The sequence below is a fragment of the Triticum urartu genome, chromosome 2A, assembly GCF_056163025.1.
Source record: "Triticum urartu cultivar PI428250 chromosome 2A, HENAU_Tu73, whole genome shotgun sequence".
Lineage (NCBI taxonomy): Eukaryota > Viridiplantae > Streptophyta > Magnoliopsida > Poales > Poaceae > Triticum > Triticum urartu.
Window position 1 is genome coordinate 761,127,363 of NC_141874.1, and position 22,398 is coordinate 761,149,760.

At 42.6% G+C, this 22,398-nt stretch overlaps 1 protein-coding gene and 2 pseudogenes across 2 annotated transcripts; all 3 read right to left on the reverse strand.

Annotated features, from left to right (window-relative positions):
* Positions 1-5,534: 5,534 nt before the first annotated feature.
* LOC125534612 (replication protein A 70 kDa DNA-binding subunit B-like) lies at positions 5,535-14,793 on the reverse strand (annotated as a pseudogene). Its single transcript, XR_015615337.1, has 12 exons — positions 14,062-14,793; positions 13,784-13,944; positions 13,615-13,704; positions 8,068-8,231; positions 7,694-7,970; positions 7,523-7,616; positions 7,300-7,436; positions 7,139-7,220; positions 6,928-7,054; positions 6,689-6,840; positions 6,009-6,607; positions 5,535-5,584 (listed from the first exon to the last, which is right to left on the reverse strand). The product of XR_015615337.1 is annotated as a replication protein A 70 kDa DNA-binding subunit B-like (transcript).
* On the reverse strand, positions 11,192-12,494 carry LOC147987982 (uncharacterized; annotated as a pseudogene).
* Positions 14,794-20,180: 5,387 nt separating the features above from the next.
* Positions 20,181-21,221, reverse strand: LOC147987983 (uncharacterized). The gene has a single exon (XM_087540483.1). The coding sequence runs from the start codon at positions 21,103-21,105 to the stop codon at positions 20,518-20,520; it is 588 nt and encodes a 195-aa protein (XP_087396609.1). The 5' UTR covers positions 21,106-21,221; the 3' UTR covers positions 20,181-20,517.
* Positions 21,222-22,398: the final 1,177 nt, after the last annotated feature.

The following is a 22,398-nucleotide window of genomic DNA, read 5'->3' on the forward strand; positions in this document are numbered from 1 at the left end:
TACTCGACATCTACTCAAATCATCTGTGAAGTAAGAACACAACGATATCCACTACACGCCTCAGCACTCATTGGACTGCACACATCAAAATGTATTACTTTCAACAAGTTGCTTTCTAGTTCCATTTTACTGAAACCGCGGCTTTCAGTCATCTTGCCTATGTGGTATGATTTGCATGTCTCAAGTGATTCCAAAATCAAGTGAGTCCAAACGGTCCATTTGCATGGAGTTTCTTCCTGCATATGTACCAATAGGCATGGTTCGCATGTCTCAAGTGATTCAAAATCAAGTGAGTCCAAAGATCCATCAACATGGAGCTTCTTCATGCGTTTTATACCGATATGACTTAAGTGGCATTGCCACAAGTAGGTGGTGCTATCATTACTATCTTTTGGCATAAACATGTGTATCACTACGATCGAGATTCAATAAACCATTCATTTCAGGTGTAAGACCATTTGAAGGTATTATTCAAATAAACAGAGTAACCATTATTCTCCTTAAATGAATAACCGTATTGCGATAGACATAATCCAATCATGTCTATGCTCAATGCAAACACCAATCTCGATGGTAGAGGGAGCGTGCGATGCATGATCATATCAACATTGGAAACACTTCCAACACATATCATCAGCTCACCTTTAGCTAGTCTCCGTTTATTCCGTAGCTTTTATTTCGAGTTACTAACACTTAGCAACCGAACCGGTATCTAATACCCTGGTGCTACTAGGAGTACTAGTAAAGTACACATCAACACAATGTATATCCAATATACTTCTATCGACCTTGCCAGCCTTCTAATCTACCAAGTATCTAGGGTAATTCTGCTCCAGTGGTTGTTCCCCTTATTACAGAAGCACTTAGTCTCGGGTTTGGGTTCAACCTTGGGTTTCTTCACTAGAGCAGCAGCTGAATTGCCGTTTCATGAAGTATCCCTTTGTTCCCTTGCCCTTCTTGAAACTAGTGGTTTCACCAACCATCAACAATTGATGCTCCTTGTTGATTTCTACTTTCGCGGTGTCTAACATCGCGAATATCTCAAGGATCATCATATATGTCCCTGATACATTATAGTTCATCACGAAGCTCTAGCAGCTTGGTGGTAATGACTTCGGAGAAACATCACTATCTTATCTGGAAGATCAACTCCCACTTGATTCAAATGATTGTTGTACTCAGACAATCTGAGCACAAGCTCAACAATTGGTCTTTTCTCCTCAGTTTGTAGGCTAAGAAAATCGTCGGAGGTCTTATACCACTTGACGTGGGCACGAGCCTGAAATCCCAATTTCAGCCCTCAAAACATCTCATATGTTTCGTGACGTTTCAAAAAACGTCTTTGGTTCCTCAACTCTAAACCGTTTAACTGAACTATCACGTAGTTATCAAAATGTGTATGTCAGATGTTCGCAACATCCACAGACCACGTTCGAGGTTCAGCACACTGAGCGGTGCATTAAGGACATAAGCCTTCTATGAAGCAATGAGGACAATCCTCAGTTTACGGACCTAGTCCGCATAATTGCTACTATCAACTTTCAACTAATTTTTCTCTAGGAACATATCTAAACAGTAGAACTAAAGCGTGAGATATGACATAATTTGCAAAATCCTTTTGACTATGTTCAGGAAAAATAAGTTCATCTTATGAACTCCCACTTAGATTAGACATCCCTCTAGTCATCTAAGTATTACACGATCCGAGTCGACTAGGCCATGTCCGATTAACACGTGAGACGGACTAGTCAACGTCGGTGAACATCTTCATGTTGATCGTATCTTCCATACGACTCGTGTTCGACCTTTCGGTCTCTATGTTCCGAGGCCATGTCTTCACATGCTAGGCTCGTCAAGTTAACCCTAAGTGTTTTTGCATGTGTAAATCTTGCTTACACCCGTTGTATGTGAACGAAAGGATCTATCACACCCGATTAACACGTGATGCTTTGAAGCGACGAACTGTAGCAACGGTGCACAGTTAGGGGAGAACACTTCTTGAAATTTTAATGAGGGATCATCTTATTTACTACCGTCGTTCTAAGCAAATAAGATGTATAAACACGATAAACATCACATGCAATCAAATAGTGACATGATATGGCCAATATCATGTAGCTCCTTTGATCTCCATCTTGGGGCTCCATGATCATCTTGTCACCGGTATGACACCATGATCTCCATCATCATGATCTCCATCATTGTGTCTTCCATGAAGTTGTCTCGTCATCGACATGCAAGTCGTGATTCCCTTGACAAGAACATGATCAATCTCATACATCACATATATCATTCATCACATCCTTTTGACCATATCACATCACATAGCATACCCTGCAAAAACAAGTTAGACGTCCTCTAATTGTTGTTTGCATGTTTTACGTGGCTGCTATGGGTTTCTAGCAAGAACGTTTCTTACCTACGCAAAACCACAACGTGATATGCCAATTGCTATTTACCCTTCATAAGGACCCTTTTCATCGAATCCGATCCGACTAAAGTGGGAGAGACAGACACCCGCTAGCCACCTTATGCAACTAGTGCATGTTTGTCGGTGGAACCTGTCTCACGTAAGAGTACGTGTAAGGTTGGTCCGGGCCGCTTCATCCCACGATGCCACCGAATCAAGATAAGACTAGTAACGGCAAGCATATTGAACAAAATCAACGCCCACAACTACTTTGTGTTCTACTCGTGCATAGAAACTACGCATAGACCTAGCTCATGATGCCACTGTTGGGGAACGTAGCATAAATTCAAAATTTTCCTACGTGTCACCAAGATCAATCTATGGAGTCATCTAGCAACGAGGGAGGATTGGATCTACATACCCTTGTAGATCGCGCGCGGAAGCGTTCAAGAGAACGGGGTTGATGGAGTCGTACTCGTCGTAATTCAAATCATCGATGATCCTAGCGCCGAACGGACGGCACCTCCGCGTTCAACACACGTACGGAACGGAGACGTCTCCCATGCCTTGATCCAGCAAGGAGGAGGGAGAGGTTGATGGAGATTCAGCAGCACGACGGCGTGGTGGAAGTAGCGGGATTCCAACAGGGCTTCGCTAAGCGCTGCGGGAGGAGGTAGATGTGTCACGGGAGGGAGAGGGAGGCGCCAGGCCTTAGATTGGTTTGCTCCTCCTTTTTCCCCACTATATATAGGGCCAAGGGAGAGGGGGAGGCGCAGCCCTTGCCCCTTCCTCCAAGGAAGGGTGCGGCCAAGGGTGGGGAGGAGTCCATCCTCCCCAAGGCACCTCGGAGGTGCCTTCCCCTTTTAGGACTCTCCCCTTTTTCCCATCTCTTGGCGCATGGGCCTCTTGGGGCTGGTGCCCTTGGCCCATATAGGCCAAGGCACACCCCCTACAGCCCATGTGCCCCCCCGGGGCAGGTGGCCCCACCCGGTGGACCCCCGGGACCCTTCCGGTGGTCCCGGTACAATACCGGTGACCCCGAAACTTGTCCCGATGGCCGAAATAGCACTTCCTATATATAATTCTTTACCTCCGGACCATTCCGGAACTCCTCGTGACGTCCGGGATCTCATCCGGGACTCCGAACAACATTCAGGTTACCGCATACTAATATCTCTACAACCCTAGCGTCACCGAACCTTAAGTGTGTAGACCCTACGGGTTCGGGAAGCATGCAGACATGACCGAGACGTTCTCCGGTCAATAACCAACAGCGGGATCTGGATACCCATGATGGCTCCCACATGTTCCACGATGATCTCATCGGATGAACCACGATGTCAAGGACTCAATCAATCCCGTATACAATTCCCTTTGTCTATCGGTATGTTACTTGCCCGAGATTCAATCGTCGGTATCCAATACCTAGTTCAATCTCGTTACCGGCAAGTCTCTTTACTCGTTCCGTAACACATCATCCCGTGATCAACTCTTTGGTCACATTGCGCATATGATGATGTCCTACCGAGTGGGCCCAGAGATACCTCTCCGCTTACACGGAGTGACAAATCCCAGTCTCGATTCGTGCCAACCCAACAGACACTTTCGGAGATACCTGTAATGCACCTTTATAGTCACCCAGTTACGTTGTGACGTTTGATACACCCAAAGCATTCCTACGGTATCCGGGAGTTGCACAATCTCATGGTCTAAGGAAATGATACTTGACATTAGAAAAGCTTTAGCATACGAACTACACGATCTTTGTGCTAGGCTTAGGATTGGGTCTTGTCCATCACATCATTCTCCTAATGATGTGATCCCGTTATCAACGACATCCAATGTCCATGGTTAGGAAACCGTAACCATCTATTGATCAACGAGCTAGTCAACTAGAGGCTTACTAGGGACATGGTGTTGTCTATGTATCCACACATGTATCTGAGTTTCCTATCAATACAATTATAGCATGGATAATAAACGATTATCATGAACAAGGAAATATAATAATAATCAATTTATATTGCCTCTAGGGCATATTTCCAACAGCATGTACTTCTTGTGAGTTTTTCTTGATGCATGAGTTGACGAAGAGGGTAGAACATTCTTTGTTGTGTAAGGTTGCATCTTGTAGAAAAGTATGCGGGCCAATTGTGAAATATTAGACATGAAACCGGCGAAATAGCGTTGCACGTAATAGACATACCTTTTGCCTTGTTGCTGCTTTTCCATGTATTTGACAATAGTGAACTTTTCAGTGTGAGAAAAGGTTTGCTTGTAGATATAGGTTGTATGGGGGGGGGTATTATATAGGTGGACTGCAATCGTAAGAGTTTTTAACCGAAAGATGTTTTAGAAATGCTCTATACACTATTAACTAAGCAATGAATGAATTAACTGAGCAATGAATGAACTAACTGAGCAATGAATTTTTAGAAACTGGCAATTGTGACTTACATTGTGATAGTAGGAACAACCATTTGAGGTGTTAATGTAGGAATCAATATTTTCCATGCATGCACGATTATACAGTTTACAAAAAAATATATTATGGCCCATTTATAGGAGTGTATCCATTGTTGATAAGCACAAAATTGCAAATATTGTCAGAAAACTCTGAAGTCGCTTGCATAGAACCAAAAGTACGCATGAGTAGACATCTCAGTTACAATATAAAGGTACTGGGTATGATAACATTCTCGGTCACAATAGAAGTTGAGCAAGAAAAAAAATTATTGTTGTCAGCTGGCAGTGTCAAAGCACTGTGGAAGTTGAACATTCTTGATTATTTGTCGTTTGGAGCACTGTGGAAGTTGGCTGTATGGGCATTGTGGAAGCTGCCTGTATGAGCATTGTGGAAGTTTCCTACATGAAGTGTGATACATATTATTTTTAGAAATGCAACATATATTAGAAGTTCTAGATGTTTGAATAAAAAAACCAAGGTACATAATATACAATACCTTTGTATGCACTTTCATTTTAGCCTGTCTTTTCATAGTTGTTTGCTGCATTTTTATTGTCTGCATTGGTGGGTACAGAAAATATTTAGAATTGTAAATATATGAACATAAAAGTTCATTGGCGAGATATTCAACTACAGGTAATGGGATGTAATACATACTCTCGCTTTGCTTTTGCCTTTTCGAAAGAGGACGATCTGTGCTTTTTGAGCTGCATTCAAAAATTCGATTGCATTGAGCAGGAAACTAAATAAGAAAGTAATATTATAGGTACATGATTGTTAGGATTGCATTGGCAGGAAACTAAACATAAATAAATCCTTTGTAGTGGTTGTGAGTGTTGTGAAGCATTAGACATGAAACTAAACAGAGTTGTTGGCATCATCCTTGTAAAAATCAATCCTTCTTTTTACTTCGGAGCTGATTTGGATGTACATTATAAATAAGAAAGTACGTTTATCAGAGGAATTGAATAAGTATGGAGGTTAGTTAAGCATTAGACAGATGAACATACAAAATGGAGCAATTATTAGATTTACCAAAGAAAAATCCTAAAGGTTGAAATGTTTAATCTCAACTTCGCTTGGAGGTTTGTGAAGCATTACACACATGAAATTCTATGTTGCCAAATTTACCTGGATTCACTTTCCTTTGTAGTGATAGGCTGATAGGTGTGCGGTTATCACTTGGAGGTGTACTGTTGAAGGGGGCCTCTGGCTGCTGTGCACTTGGACTCAAAAAAATATAGATAATGCTCATCAAAAAATATGTATTTAATGTTTTGTCAATATATTTTCAGAATTTAAATTGATAAATGGCCAGGAACCTCTCATCATTTATGACAAATGAAGTTGGTGCAAGGTTATCTTGTGCTGACTGAAAAAGCTTCACATGTCAAGTTAATAGGATGATATATGAAGGTAATGAGTATCAAAAAGTTGTTACCTTTGAAGCAGTTAAGAGAGGAACCGATTTGGTACTGTCCACGGGGAAACTTTTTTTCAGGACATATTTTATAGGGTACTTGGTAGCTAAATCAATATTCATTCCTATGTAGAATAACCTTTCTTTACCAATGGCTTTATCTAGGGAAAGCACATGATCCACAACATCTATTTTCATGTTCATAGAAACTTGCTCAGCATGACACTCAACCAAGTCTTCAGCTATTTTATTAAACGCAACTGCATCCAAACTTGCTGAGCTATCTATTAGTGTAAGGGGGAGCTTATACCTGAAGGATTGTAGACTTGTTAGTGACATGAATAAGAGAAAAACAATTTATAATGATTAGATTTAGGAAGATCTATGGTACATTGGGCATGGAACAGGAAATTGGCAGGCGCATGTTGGGGTATCTGACATGTTGTTGTAACCTTTTCCACAACGCTTGCATGCTTTGTAGTATCATTTGTCTGATGGTATAATGGATGTCACTTTTGCAATACTACTGAATGTTGCTCCTCCCTTGTGGCATAAAAGGTTGGAGCATCAATTATATATATATTTTGGATAGAGAGGTTTTAGAAACAAACTATCTCGGAAAGTACTGACCTGAAAAGATGTGGTTGGCAAGGTAGATATTTGTTCAGTGGTATACAGCTTGCCTGCTGCTTCAAGTGGAGATAGATGTCCGACTTTAGGGAGATTCTTTTGTAGAGTTGGAAATTTCCATTGGTAGCTTCAAATTTTTTTGATAAGCTATTAGTATGTTGTAGCAGCGAACAAAAAAATTAGGCAAATGGCAATGAGGGAGGTGGAGAACCTGCTGCGATACTGTTGAACTTCAGGTATATTGAGGTCAAGATACACCTGTGTTGCAGAACTTGAAGATCCTTGTATTGTACCTATAAGATAATGTGGTTAATAATATATTTAAATAAATCCTTTCATTTTTCCTTAAAGAAAGCTCGTTTGATAATTCACCTGTAAACTTCTATGAAGTTGCAGTTATAGCAGCAAAAATAGCTATCACAATTCCTTCTAGAGATTTTTTAAGTACTGCTTCTTCATCAAATGATTCTCCATGTTTGCCCCGTAGAACTACTTCTTGCGTTTGTTCACTGGAAAAGCAAGGTATACTTATAGAATTGCAGGAAAAAGGGTCTTTAAGGAAGAAATTAAGTGGCATCGTTGCAAGAAGACATACTCTAGGTTTCGAATTTTTTTCTTCCGAAGTTTGTTCTGAGATGTTGGGCTAGCATAATCGTATGGACCAACATCACTTATTACTCCAATAATATCTGAACAGACAAATTATGTATAGAAAGCTAATAAGCATTATAACTGTTAGGAGAGAAAATAAGGAACCACAGATTACCTAGGAGTGGTTTTGAATCAATTGCTTTTCTTGGCAGTTGATCAAATGGACAAAAGTTGAAGGAAACAGTAGGTATATTTGCTCCTCTTGAGTGCAATGCATGGACCTTTGTGTCATGTTTGAATTGCAGCATGTAGTTCTGATGGTGGTAGGCATATGATTTGCTTCTGTTACCAATAGCTACAATATCTGCAATAATGTAGACAGATCCTTCTGATAGCAATCCATGAAACTGTTTTTCAAATTTTCTGGGCACACTCATCTGTGCCATGTTGCCCTGCAAACAAATGAAATAATTAAATGTGATATGTAAATTTAATAGCATTTTGACTACAAATGTGAATGTGCAATTTGGAGCACACAATTACACTTACATCTTCATCTAAGAGAATGCCATCAATGCTTAGCAAGCCATCTCCATATCTAGGATTAATTATTTTAGCATCCCAAAGCCTTATCAGGCATGCAAAGACCCTACAGTTTTGCTGTCCTGAAGTGATGCTTTTAAGTGCTATACTTGACTCCATATCTCAGATATCTATGAATGAATAATAAGACTGTTAGGAAAAAATATGGTATGCTAAAAATGTTTAGAACATATCTCGAAAATTTGAGGCAAATCATAAATTACCTGTCAGTTCTAGGTTCTATGCCTATTTATTTGACTGAATACCTCAGCATATACTACATTATGTGTGCAATGTTCATAAGAAAATGGGCTGTTTTCAATCAGAACTCACAAGCCCTCTGGTGATGTAACTCTTGAAAATGCTACATATAATTGACCGTGGGAGAAAACAGGAGATGGCAAGTAGACACCAACTCGGTTCAGTGTTTGGCTTTGACTTTTGTTTATTGTCATAGCATATGAAAGGCGAATAGGAAACTGGCGACATCTTAGTTTGAAAGGCCACTTAGACTGAGCTGACGTAGTGACAATTCTAGGAATATATACTCTTGAGCCTATAGATTTTCCTGTTATGATTTGTCCTTCTATTACACGACCTGTTAGTTGTGTAACAATGAGTCTAGTGCCATCACAAAGCCCTCTTGATGGATCAAGATTACGAAGTAGCATGATATGAACACCAATTTTCAAATGCAGCACATGGTCTCGAAGACCAAGTATCTCAAGCTTGTTTAGAAACTCAGTCGGATATAATGCCTCTAGAGTAGAATGATTAGGGCAGCTGTCGTCAAATGAATCTGCACTATAATATGACATTTCACTTATTGGTAGCTGAGAAATCATTCTGGTATTTATTTTAGAAACAACAACATTGGTGGGTGCAAGAATTGCACGATCACACAAATATGATGTATTGTTAGCAGATTCACAGCCTGACTCATAGACAAATGAAATCAATCCATCTATATTTCTAGACTCTGCGGGCAAAAGGAGATACTGGGGTATCTCTATAAATATGCTGCTGGGGTCATTTGGAATAGGAATAAAAGGCTCAGTGCCATTTCCATCTTGTAATAGCCACTCAGCAAAATTCCGTAATGCTTCTCTCTTTGAGATGGACAGAGATGCTGAGGAGAGCCTCATATTTTCATTCAATTGAAGAAGTGTGCACTGGTTCCACAAATAAGAGTTAACAATGCAAGATTTTAAAATCTGTTGTCTTGTTGCATTTTTTATTACCGGAAGTGTTTGACGAAAATCCCCACCAAGAACTACAGTGATGCCTCCAAACTGCATGTCTTCAACATTCGGTCTAGTATTTGACATTATATCCCTGAGAGTGCGGTCTAATGCTTCAAAACAATATTTATGATTTATCGGTGCTTCATCCCAAACAATAAGAGATGTATTTTGAATAAGTTCTGCCAGGTGTGTATCTTTCTTTATACTACTCATTGAATTTTGAGAAATTTCCAAAGGGATTTTAAAATGGGAATGTGGTGTTCGACCTCCTGGGAGCAATAGAGAAGCAATTCCTAATGATGTAACTGCCAATGCAATTTTCCCTTGGCTTCGTAACGAATACAGTAAAGTAGTCCATAGAAAAGTTTTTCCAGTCCCTCCGTATCCATAAACAAAGAATGTTAGGCCTTCATTATTTATTGCAGAATTATAGATAGCATGAAATACATCCTTCTGGTTGCTGTTTAGCTTTGGAATATTATCATTCAAAGTGGATGTCATGTCTGGAATATCATAGCTAAGCTCATCGAGCAAAATTCGGTTTTTTGAAGAAGCATTTCCCATATCATCTGGTAGTGGCAAATTAAAATGGGATAAGCAATACCCAGAATCCCTTAGCAATTTATCAAGCTCAATGAGAAGACAAGATGTCACGTACGAATGTAGTGATGATTTGCTTGTCTGAGAAGGACCAGGATTCAACCGATGTGCTATATCTTCAGACATTGGTGATGCATGTTCTTCAAAAAGTTTGATAGGATTTGTTACATCACAAAAAAGCAGCAGGGTAACAAAAAGCTGACGTAATTGAAATGGTAATGCCCACTGAGCTGCATCTTTTAAAGCATTCGACCACTCTTGGTCATCACCTAGGAGACCTAGAGCTTCACATGCAGCACGAAATGTAGGATACACTTGGCCTGATATAGTTTGGATATCAGTGAAGGATGTTGGGCCTTTACGAACGTGGAGCAACATCCGCAAGTAGAATAATTCGCCTTGTGAAGGGTTGACATGTGCAATTCGGGCAATTTTATTATGAGCACCTCGACGAAAACCCCAATATTTCTCTTGTTGGCGCCATGTCCAATATTCAGGAAATTCTATGTAGGTGTATCGTCGAGCCTCCGTGTGTTGCACATTAGCCTCTAACCATGCAGTCAATTTAGTTGCCATATTTTTTGGGTATTCAATTACTTGTTCCAGATTATCATCTTCAGAGAAAATTACATTATTCTCAAGAGGAAGATGAACGGGGAGCCTTTCTACGGAAGGTTCTGTATGGTGAATATCATACTCGAACAAACGCCAAGCAGCATCATTTGGTGTGACACAACGACACTCTAAATAGTTATCAATTTCATTAATTGTCTCAGTCGATGAATCTGATGACGTAGACTTGGAGTAGAGGCCAATTCTAGCACAATCAAATCCTTTTGTAACATACTTGAAAAGATATTTGTGCATACCATCATGATTAACCTTTTCTACATTTATGTGGGCTTGATACTTAACCACCAGATCAACATTATGAGGAACAATGTATCTATTGTCAATGTAAACTTTATTTTTTCTAGCAGTTATTCCGTTGTTTGGTCGGGCATATTCAGTAAAACCGTTCTCCCGTATAGTGGTTTGCTCACAGAAATCCTTCGGGTAAAATTTTGTGCACTTTCCTTCTGACATGCATGGGGAAAACTGGTTGAGAGGGCCACAAGGGCCATGCACCATGAAAGAAGATATAGCTTCATATCCAATTGGGTCTTTCAAAGGATCTGGCAATTGAGCAGAAATAATTGAATTTATCTTCTGTGCATCTAAGGGGGCTTCTTTGGCTAACCATATAATTATATAAGCATGTAGGAGGCCACGTTTCTGAAATTCAACTGTGTAAATAACTACAGGAAAGTACAATTTTTTTAATAACTAACACAAAAGTTATGTTATGCAAAGGAAATAAGTTTGGGGAAAGTGCTATTACCCGCATTTATGGGACCGAATAATTTTTTCTTTTTAATATCATCCATCAACATATCAAGCTTCATTTTGAATACCCGGTTGATAATATCTGGACGGTCAGATGGCTCTTGTCCTGGAATGGAGGATAAAGCCTCCATAACTTCAGGCCAGGCAGCATTTGATGTGAACGTCACAAATAGGTCTAGGCAACCATATTTTCTACAAAATAGCGTTGGAGTCTTGATAGTTTTGGTATAAATAGCGAGGGCCTCCAGTAAAGGAGGATGGTAATATAATCCTCTGCCCAACAGAAGAACCGGATGTAATACCTCTTGACACAGAATTTGCCAAAGAACTAAATGATGATGATCTATATTTACTCTGAAAGCTAGGCTTGCGGTAGAATCCAATACGGAATGTTTCAACACAACAATAGCCATCCACAAAGTAAGCCTGTGTTAATCTTTTGCATCATAATGGAGTATTGAAGTCATTTGGCCTATCATGCAACCTATATGTGTAGTACTGTAGCATTGTGACTTTTTGGTGCTGATTGGCTGAAGTGCTTGATCTTTGCCGGTACATAAGCTCATCATGGTAGCCATCTTCTCCGTATGGAAATAACAGAGGATACTGCATGGACATAAACTTGGGGTGTTTCTCACTTATTCGCTGTAACTGTGATGAATGGTCTTGTATTATAATGCCTCATCCTACATTAGATGACCCAATATCACCAACCACTAATCCAACAACCTCAGACGCAACTGGAGCACTATAGATGTCTCCATGGGCATCAGGTTTGCCATATATCCTGATTGTTAAATGGTCAGAATCACTCCCAGCTAACCTTTGACTTGCTGTCCTAAACAGCTTGACAATGGGGTTATGTGTGTTCAACATTTGTATGAGCGATTGAACAATGCCTTCGTTAGCTTGGAATGAAGAGCGTGAAGACGAAGTAGAGCGTGAAGATGAAGCAGAGCGTGAAGACGAAGCAACATTTATTCAGTTTGAAACCTCATGCTCAGTATCAAACATGCATAACTGTGCATATTCTGGTCGCTCCCCAGTTGGTCTCAAGGAACCAATGCGGTGGCAAATCTGCCTACTAACCTTGAAAACATATGGGCCTCGTCCATCGTTTATGGTTTCATTAATTTTAGCTCCCATTTAAGTCATTGCAAACATCGTATTGTACTGCCTAATATGTTTAAAGAAATGACTGGAGAGTGTTCTGTCTTGGGATGTCAGTAAATCCAAGAGGGGTTGAGGAGGAGGATCATATGGCTGAAGGTAAACTTTTCCTCCCTTGCAACACAAATTATATGTTGGATTTGGAGTATGTCTTTCTCTGCGTAGACGCTCTTCATACCAAAATAGAGCACCACAATGCTTGCAAGAATGATGGGGACCTCCAAGGTTTAAGGGTTGAAATATAGTTCCTGAAAGATAAGCTGGGAAGAGTTTTTTTGTAAATGTAGTCATCCCAAAACTCTTAGGCGTGAACTGGAATGTGGGTAGAATCTCAAGGTTATGGGCAAAGACCAGATTTTGTTTTTGTGATGTCGATGTGGATGATTCTTCGTTTGCAGGTTGTTGTGATGTTTGTTTTCCTCTAGAGGTTGTTGCTTCATAGATATGAAGAAGTAGATGGTGAAATAAATCGCAAGACATATTGTATGGAAGATAACATATTCGGAGGAATATAATGTGCCTAACAAACCTCTTTTTCCTTTTTGAGCCATGAGTTCCAGACGCATACAGCGGTTCTGAGCAGCAACATATGGGTTTACTCAAGGAGGAGGATTAGGTAATGATGGACGGCGTTTTCGTCCAACTGAATTATGCGAAGAGCTTTCTGCCCTATCCATGTCGGCAAGTCTACCAAACGCAAGGTGATAGAAACAGATGAACGACGCGAAAATACTAAAGCAAATTATATAAGGGGGTGAAATGCAAGGTGTATGTCTTCTCATACCATATAAAAAACTAAAACTGAAGAATACAAGTTCAATTAGCAAAAGTAAATTCAGATTTGGACAAATGCAAGGCGATGGCGTGAAGAAACTAAAGAATATCCTCCTAAAAACTCTGTAAAATGCAGGGGATGAATGCAAGGCATATGGATTCCTGTACCATATTGAATTTAAATTGGATAGACAAACAAAAATTCAGAACAGATAAAGAAAAGCAGAGCTAAGTATTCAATGTAGCGAAGCATACAAAAATTCAGAAATAGCAGTTAAATTCATATATGAACGAAGTACACAAAACTTTAGAGTAAGTAATAGATGGCAACAATATTTACCTACAGGAGCCGTCAATCCAAGGCGTCTGGGTATGCAGCAGGGGAAGAACAACCAAGATTGGAGGCCGGGTGTCCAATTTTGTCCAGTACCTGAGGAAGTCCAAAGCTGTGATGAATCAGCAAAAATGTCACAGGGAATGTGCATGAGGACGGGGGAGAGATTGCTCACCAGGAGTAGCTGTATGACTGCTATGGAGGATGATGGGAATGAAATGGGTTGTGGAGCACCCAATTTAAATGGGAATAAGTCAGTTACTTGTGGAGATCAATAAGTCAGTTACTTATGGAGATCGTGGGGAGAGGAAGTGAACAATATCAATCATCAATGACCTGCAGTCGAAGGATTTATTTGCTTTTTAGTTGAACAGTTTAATTGATAAGATAAAAGTGTGGGCCATTTGGTGTCAGCAAGCTAAAAACCACTGAAGTACAACGGGATTACATCACCTCCACGTCGAGAAGCTTAGTCAGAAGTAGTGAACTAAATGCGGCTCTGTTGACCTGGGGAAGACGTAGATAAAACCGGGTTCCTGGCAAACGATGATGGCAGTGGAGCAGAGCAACGGCGCCGGTGGCCAGAGGGCGGAGCAGAGCAACGACACCGGTGGACAAAGGGCGGATGGCTTGCATCCCAACTGCACCTAGAGGCTTGGAGCAGAGGAAGGGGGTTCGCCCAGCTTGACAGTATTGTTCCTTGACGACCTGGGGCAGCAGCAACAGAACCGCGCCCGGTCCGCGTCCCAGCGCCCAGAAGACGTCGTACCGGCGGCCGCCGGTCGGCCGAAACAAACGGCCAACAACGGGCAGCGCACGGTGGTGGACGGGCGGCGTGAGGAAGCGAGGGGGCGGCCATGGCGCGGTGAGCACTGGCGCTGGCCGACGGCAGGATTCGGCCCAGCGGAGAAGCAGGCGGTGGAGGCGCGAGGCGGCCATGGCAGGTAGAGGTGGGTGGGATCCAATCCTGCGGGAGAGCCGGCGGCCGTGCAGGATGCGACGGAGGAGGAGGCCGCGGAGGTGCGGGACGGCCATGGAGAGGTGACCACCGGCTCCGGTGCTGGGCTGGAGATGGGCAGGAGTGTCGGCGGCCGTGCCGTGCCGTGCGGGATGCGGGATGGCCGGATGCGGGTGAGGGAAAAGGAGTGCCTGCGGGTGAGGGAAAATACAGGTTTTTTCCCACCGCCGCGACTGGAGGGGAATAAGTTGGAAACTGAATGATTACGTGGCTGCGGGTGATGGAAAGTGATTGGATGATTATGTAAACTGAATAATGATGTGGCATATTGCTGATGTGGATAGTGTGCATGATGAGAGAATAGGGAGAAGTGGGGAGCAACTTCTTAAGAATGGTAGATATGGCAAAGACATCCTCCTAATTGTAGAATCATGCATGCTTTTTGGGCACACACGTACATATATCGTAATATGTAATACTAACAAACAGATGATTTAACAAGCCAGATCTACTTGAGCAAATGTACCCGCCACTTTCTTGGGACATTTAATTGCCCATAGAATCATGCCGGCTTTGATAGCCGGGACTGGAAGGGACATTATCTGTCTTGTTAAAAGTCTTGATCGTATATACTAAGGTCATAGGACTCCACATGCTACCAGTTTCTTATGAAAAACAATCTTCACAAAAACTGATCCCCACCTACGTCGACTCACATCCAAACCATTGGCATCCAGTTACCTCTTATATACAACCTCCACCTGAGCCTAGGACTGATTAGTTGGACCAGTATTATCCTTTTATTAGATATATAAATATGTGTGCATAGGTGAATCATTGATGTGGGAATGATGTTGATACTTGGTACACAATATGATCTCTGTTAATACGATAGTGCATTTCCCTCAACATTTTCCCTGTTTTTACTGGTCTTTGATCTTCTTTACACAAAACAGAATGGAATTCTTGGATTTGAAGAAATTTCCCTTACATCTCCTGGCAAGAAAATTGACTGTACATTCAGAAAAGAATCATGGTATTTGCATGGATAGTTTACCTTTAAATATGGCAGTAGATTACAGAAAAAATTCTACTATGAAAATGACACATAATAGAAAAGTCTGCACCATACAGTGGCACTTATACCTTGCATCTCCCATATGATAATTTGTAGTATGAATTTCTGCTTAGAGTGATTAGATGGACCTAGAAGAAATGTACAACCACTGGCACATTTTTGTAGAAGGTTATAAATTTGGAAATAAATTGTAGCGCATGCTTTACTGTTATCTTGCATTTAAATTATAGCTTTTGATCTTGTCATCTTTACATGTTGTTTAACATCCTATGCAGCTTGACATTGATTCAAAGTGCACGAACCTGAATGCAGGCATCATTTTGACCGGAAGGCCTTTCTTTTTTCGTTCTTTGGGATCAGTAAACATCGTTGTGTAATTCAATACCTGGATGGTTTTGGGCAACTTTATAATTTAGTAAACAATACTAACACCACACTTAATTGAAATATTTTGTGTGTTTCTTGTGCTCACCTTGCAAGACCTTAAAAACAGGATGACAAAGAATTTGGTATACATTTCCTAATTAAATGTCTGTCTTATATTGCAGTTTATATTATTATCAATGATTGTTTGATGGATTAAATTTTTGTCTTATATTATCAATGATTGTTTGATGAAATATATATTACCTTTCCTAACATAGTAAAGCTATGTTTAGAAGTATCCACTAATTAACTTGTGAGGAGATCAAAATCATGCTTACTCAATATCATAAATAATGAATGAACTTGTACAATAATCAGTTGGGTACCTTCTTTTAGTTTGAGTGGTTCATGATTTGGATAGTGTTTATAGATGCTGGTTTAAATCAGTGTCAATTAATTTGGATTGGAGGGAGTATCATATTTTGTTGTGTCATATATATTATTGAAATCCCTACCACTCTATTGACAAAATGGATGGGCGCGGCAACGCGCGCCATCAATGATCTAGTTACTTTTAAGAGTTGCACACTCTCTAGATGAATAGATGTAGACTTGAGTGTTGAAGTGTAATTTTTTTCACCAAGTCAAAGTTTTCAGCAACCAAAAGTAATTGTGGTCTGCGAAGCAAGTTTGTTTAAGGTTTGGAGATCGCCAGTAATGATCTATCCCAGGTGAATTCAACTGAAGTCTAATCAACATCATGTTGAAGAAGAATAGAACGAAGAGAGTTTATCTTCTGGATTCAATCCCAAGTCCCTTCAACTAGTCATAGCTCTTTGGCAGAAAAGTGAACTGGTTTACCAAATCATCTATCATCTTCGAGCACCATTGGTTATTTCTACTCTACTGCAGTTCTTCCAGTAGTTTATCTTCTGTGCTCTTTGTCTCGATAGATAATTGTGTCATATATCTTCCTTTGTTTATTATGTGTAGCATGACTATGTTGTTCAGTCTATTTCGATTTGCCGAACTTAAGATAGTTTGTCCGTATGCTGGTCTCTTGATTCTCTTGTGCTACTTTGTTATTCAGCTGAGTTATGCTCTGATGACCATTTCTCAGTAGGGTGTATTTAGTATCGTGATCTGTTTCGTCATATTGTCCTCCATGTTGTTTGTGTTGCTTTCTTTCTGTGTGACCATTGTTGTCGCGAAAGTTCTCTACCACTACACTAGGTAGATTATCATCGCTTCCGTCAAAAGTTTTGCTTAGTCGTATTGGTTTAGCCTGTTTGTCTTCATGTGCTTGTGCTTACTTTGTTTCAGTGTTCCTATTGTAGTATTACTTTTGTTGTTTTGTCTCCAGAGGTTTGAAGTTTTGAAAATAAACAAATTAAATATCCCATTGACCCCCCTCCAGTGGTATACGCTCAATCGCACACAATGTTTGTCTAGAGTCAAAGGGTACAAATTTTGTTCAAGTTCATATGAAAACTATCAACAAACACAATACCAAATTAGTTATCATTAAATACGTCATAAAATGTACTTTCAAAATTATATCAAATTAGCATTGTAATTTTTGGTAGTTTTTCTACAAACATGGTCTATATTTGTTATATTGCCTCAGTTAGCGGCCTTGACCGAGTGCTCAAAGGTATGCACTCACTCATCATATAATCATTTATCGAAAAAGGCTTTCGCCCCGCTTTATAGATAAAGCAAACCGCCAAGAGCACACATACATGAACTAATCCAGGACAAACGTACCCACAAAACACAACAAGAGATCCAAAGGGTTCTGCTGAGGGCACAACTCAACAAGCCCTAAAAGACAACAAAGAAAACGCCATGGCAGAGGAGGATCGCCAAGCATCTAATCAGGCTCTGGAGGCGGCGATAGGCGGACTGCCATCGATCGAAAGTCGGCGATGAAGGCGGAGATGGCATCCCGGTCTCGAGGGCGGCTAAGCGGCCGCCAAAGCTGCAAGTAATTAGACAGTTTGAAAATAGCGTCAGTAGCCCGGCGAAGCGGAGTGCGCTGAATCACAAGTTTGTTGCGGATCGTCCAGAGGGTCCACGCAAGAACGCCAATCTCAAGCCACCTAATGTGCCGAGTGGGCAGGGGGAGTTCTGGAGTTCGGTGAATAGGTCGGGGAAATTGGTGTGGCACCAATTCCCCCCACCGCCTCTCTAAAACAGCTCCAGACGAACTGGGCAGATACGCAGGCGAAAAAGATGTGATTCGAGTCCTCGGGGATACTACAGAGCGGGCAAAGACCAGAGCCCGGACCATTGCGCTTGCGGACCTCCACTCCAGAAGGGAGCCGGCCGCGGATCCATTGCCACATGAAGATCCATATCTTCAGAGGCAGACGGATGGGCCATACCACCAGGAGGGGGGACGGAGCGGAGGACGGAGCGATGGCCGAGTAGAGGGACTTGGTGGAGAATTGGCCCGAAGGGTCAACGCGTCACGGAACTTGGTCCGGGCCAGCGTCGACGTCCGGCTCATGGAGGGCGATGCAATCAAGAAGCTCCTCCCAAGCAGCAGTTTCTGGAGGCCCAAATGGCCTCCGGAAAGCAAGGCGCCCTAAGTCAATAAGGGCCCATTCAACTGAGATCATCGGGATGACAGCGATGGAGAAGAGCTCGGGAAACCGGGCCGCGAAGGGCGAGTCTCCCGCCCATCGGTCGAACCAGAACAGGGTCGCTGAACCTGATCCCACTGAAATGGAGGTCCCAATACGGAGAATGGGGAGCAATTGGATCACAGACTGCCAAAATTGGGATCCACCAGACCGTTGATAGAAGGCCAAAGGTTGGCCACGCAGGTACTTGTTCCGGATGATGTCTAGCCACAACCCACCATGCCCTTGCAAGATGCGCCAAAGCCATCGGGAGAGGAGAGCGATATTCATGCGTTTCGAACACATGATACCGAGGCCGCCCTGCTCCCGAGGCTTACAGATGTCGGGCCAACTAACCATATGGTATTCCTGTCTGTTATTGTCCCCGGCCCAATAGAAGCGGGACTGGACCTTCGCAATCTCATGGTGGAGCGTCTCATGGAGGCTGTAGAAGCTCATGAGGAACAAGAGGAGACTGGAGAGCGAGGAGTTGATGAGGATCGCCCGGGCCGTCTTTGACAGCCACCGGCCCTGCCATGGCTCAATGCGCGTCTGCAACTTGGACACCGTCGGTCGCAGATCAGCCACCGTAAGCCAAGAGTCACTAATGGGCGTCCCCAGGTAGGTTGTGGGGAAGGTGCCCAGGCGGCAATTCAGGCGGTTGGCGATGTCGCGGGCCTCGGCCGGAGAGTAGCCCATCACCATCACATCACTCTTATTGAAGTTGATCTTGAGGCCAAACATTTGTTGGGAGCAGAGGAGGAGGAACTTAAGGTTAGCAATGTCCGCGTTCGAGCCTTCGACCATGATGATGGTGTCGTCAGCGTACTGGAGTAGGGAGATGCCGGTGCCGCCGGCCAAGTGGGGAGCGAGCCCATGAATATGGCTTGCCGCCTTAGCCTTGTCCAGGATGGCCGCCAGTGCATCCACCATCATGTTGAACAGGAACGGGGAAAAGGGATCACCTTGCCTCACCCCACAAAGAGTGGGGAAGTAGGGGCCAATTTCCCCATTTATGTTCACGTCAGTGCGACCACATGAGACCATCTGCATCACCCTGAAGATCCAGCGGTCATCGAGGCCTTTCCGTAGAAGAATTTCCCGAAGGAAGGGCCAGCTAACGGTTCCCGGTAGTAATTTTTTTGGGGGAAAAGTCTATTGCCCATCATGGCGTCTCTGAACCTTGGCAATATTGGAGCTGAGTCTCTCAGCTCTCTCAATTCATTTCCACCCACAAAAATAAATAAATCATTTCACCGGTCACAACACAAGTACACAAAAGAGAACATACCATTTTGCTTTTCTCCTTCGTATTATCTTCTTCTGAGCCAAAAAAAGAGACATGCTTGTAACCTCCCTAAATAGCCATGCAACAAGAGAAAATCAGGCGTGCCCTGATTTTGTGCCACACGCGCACTAAGAAATTCTGCCAACATGCAAACACATCTAGCAAGCAAAATGTAACGTGAGGTTAGAGATCATCCAAAAATTATTTACTACTCTTTCTTTATTGGTTTTCCAAGAACAGCAGCAACAAAATGAATGTTCTTTTCGCAAAAAGGAAAAAAAATGGATGTACAAAAAAAAGCAACAACAAAATGAGATGAATACATGCATGTGAGAACATGAATGAAGGACTTTGAAATGAAGTACTCCTTCCGGTCCTTTTTACTCCGCGTACTACATTTGTCAACCTCTACAATACCAAATATATATACTATGAAACTTTATTTCATAATGAATCTAACACTATTGATTTGACATGGTAAATGTTGATGCTTTTTTCTATAAGTTTGGTCAAAGGAGAGATATTTTTGATTTGGGACAAAGCTTATATGAGGACATGAGAGAGTACAAGGAAGGAATGCATGCATGCATTATCAAGCGGGCAGAATCTTGACGATACATACTTTACGGCACTCTTCACCTGTGCTCTTCTGTTCGCAACAGCCCTTGAAGCAATCCAAGTTTTGCTGTATGGCATTCTTGTCGGCGGGGGTGGCCTTGATGTAGCAGAACCTCGAGGCCGTACGGTCGCATTCGATGTGAGCACCGTCGGTGCAGCTCGGATCCTTGCATGCCGCGCCGAGGTCCGCGATGCAGTGCTTGCCGGCAAACTCTCCGACCGTCTTGTTGCCGGGGCAGGCCCCATACTCGTCGACGGCCGCGCGGAGGGCCGCGTGCCCCCACGGCCATGCCGTAGAAGCGAAATCAAAGTTGTCTCCACCGACCTTGGCGAGCTCGTCGAACATGCCCTTGATGGCCTTGACGCTGTCGGCATCATCGCGGCAGGTCGTCTCGACCATGGTGGTGCACGCGGGGTCCTTGCCGCAGAGCTTGGAGTACTCGCCGACGCAAGCAGACTTGTCATCCCCCCTCACCACCGGCATGGATGATGTGGCCACCACCACGAGGGTGACGGCGAGGAACGACCCGGCGACACTAGCCTCCTTGCGCTCACCGGCCATCGATCTATCTTGTTGTCGATTTCTACCTTTCTAGACTAGACTAGATGATGAGCACTGATACGGTGTTGATCGAGATGCTATATATCTAGAGCTGCATTATCTTCTCTGGTATCATATAGGCGATCGATGGCCCAGAGAGTCCGGTGATGTGATTGTGAGGCCATGAGCCATTAGAGCTCCATACATGCATGCCAAATTTAAATTGGTGCATGCACTTCTACTACTAGACCTTGCAAAACGCTCACCCACACATGTGTTGGGTGCAGATGATACCAACAACAACTTTTGCAGAATCCTTTTCTCTAGCTAAAAGAAGAAAATGGAAGGGGCAAATTTTGTTTACTTCCTTCTTGTCTCTTTTTAGTGGTCAGAAAACAAGTTGTACTGCCGAGTAGATTAGTTTCAGTTTCAAGTATGAGACAGGACTTTTAGGTCCCGGGGGTCGGGACACCCGACTATCCTCACCGTCCATCCACAGTGTCTGACTTGGCGATCCCTGCCCTGTCCTGCAACGGGAAATTGATTTGCAGGCTATGTGAACAGTAAGAGCTGGAGAAGTAAATTACTTGAAAATGGCAATGGAGTGCTAGGTTACTGTTCAACCTATAGAGATTCTCCCTCACATGTCACACAACTCGGTCAGTGTTGCTGCTTTTCCGTGAAGCGATCAAAATAACCAATTAAATAATTGTCTTCATGCCAGATATAGCATGGTGCGACGAACATCAGGAGAGAGAAAACATATACTCCCTCCATTCCACAATGCAGTGCTTTCTTTATCCATGTGTTTCAACTTTGACTGTAAATTTAACTACCAAGATCGATTGCGGCGGGAGCAAAAATTATATCAGTGAATTCGTATTTGAAAGAAGTTTTCAATTATATAATTTTTTCTCCCGCCGCAGTTGGTCTTGTTGGTTAAATTTATGATCAAAATTGGACTTCGGAAAGCGCAGGCGCACTATATTTTGGAATGGAGGGAGAGTATGGAACGAATGAAGAGGAGAGAGAGTATGGAACGCTGTGCGTTGTTGTTTACAGAAGTTGCATGCAAAAGTTGAGAGAGAGAACTGCTGCATGCAAAGCTTTTTTGGGGAGATTTTTTAGGAGGGTATCTACAGAACAGTTGCATGAGGCCAACTCCATCGCACGGTCTCAAACGAACGTCCGGATTGGCCGGATTTTGTCCCTTTAGAGCGCTGATGGGTTCGCCGTGTCCGGTTTTTTCAGATGGGTCGTGCGTGCGCGCACCGCGCGGCCGCACCCCAAATCGTGTCCGGGGTGGACATGAAT

Bases quoted from the DNA above. Each gene is read 5' to 3' on its own strand.
- LOC147987983 (XM_087540483.1), bottom strand. From the start codon at position 21,105: ATGGCCGGTGAGCGCAAGGAGGCTAGTGTCGCCGGGTCGTTCCTCGCC.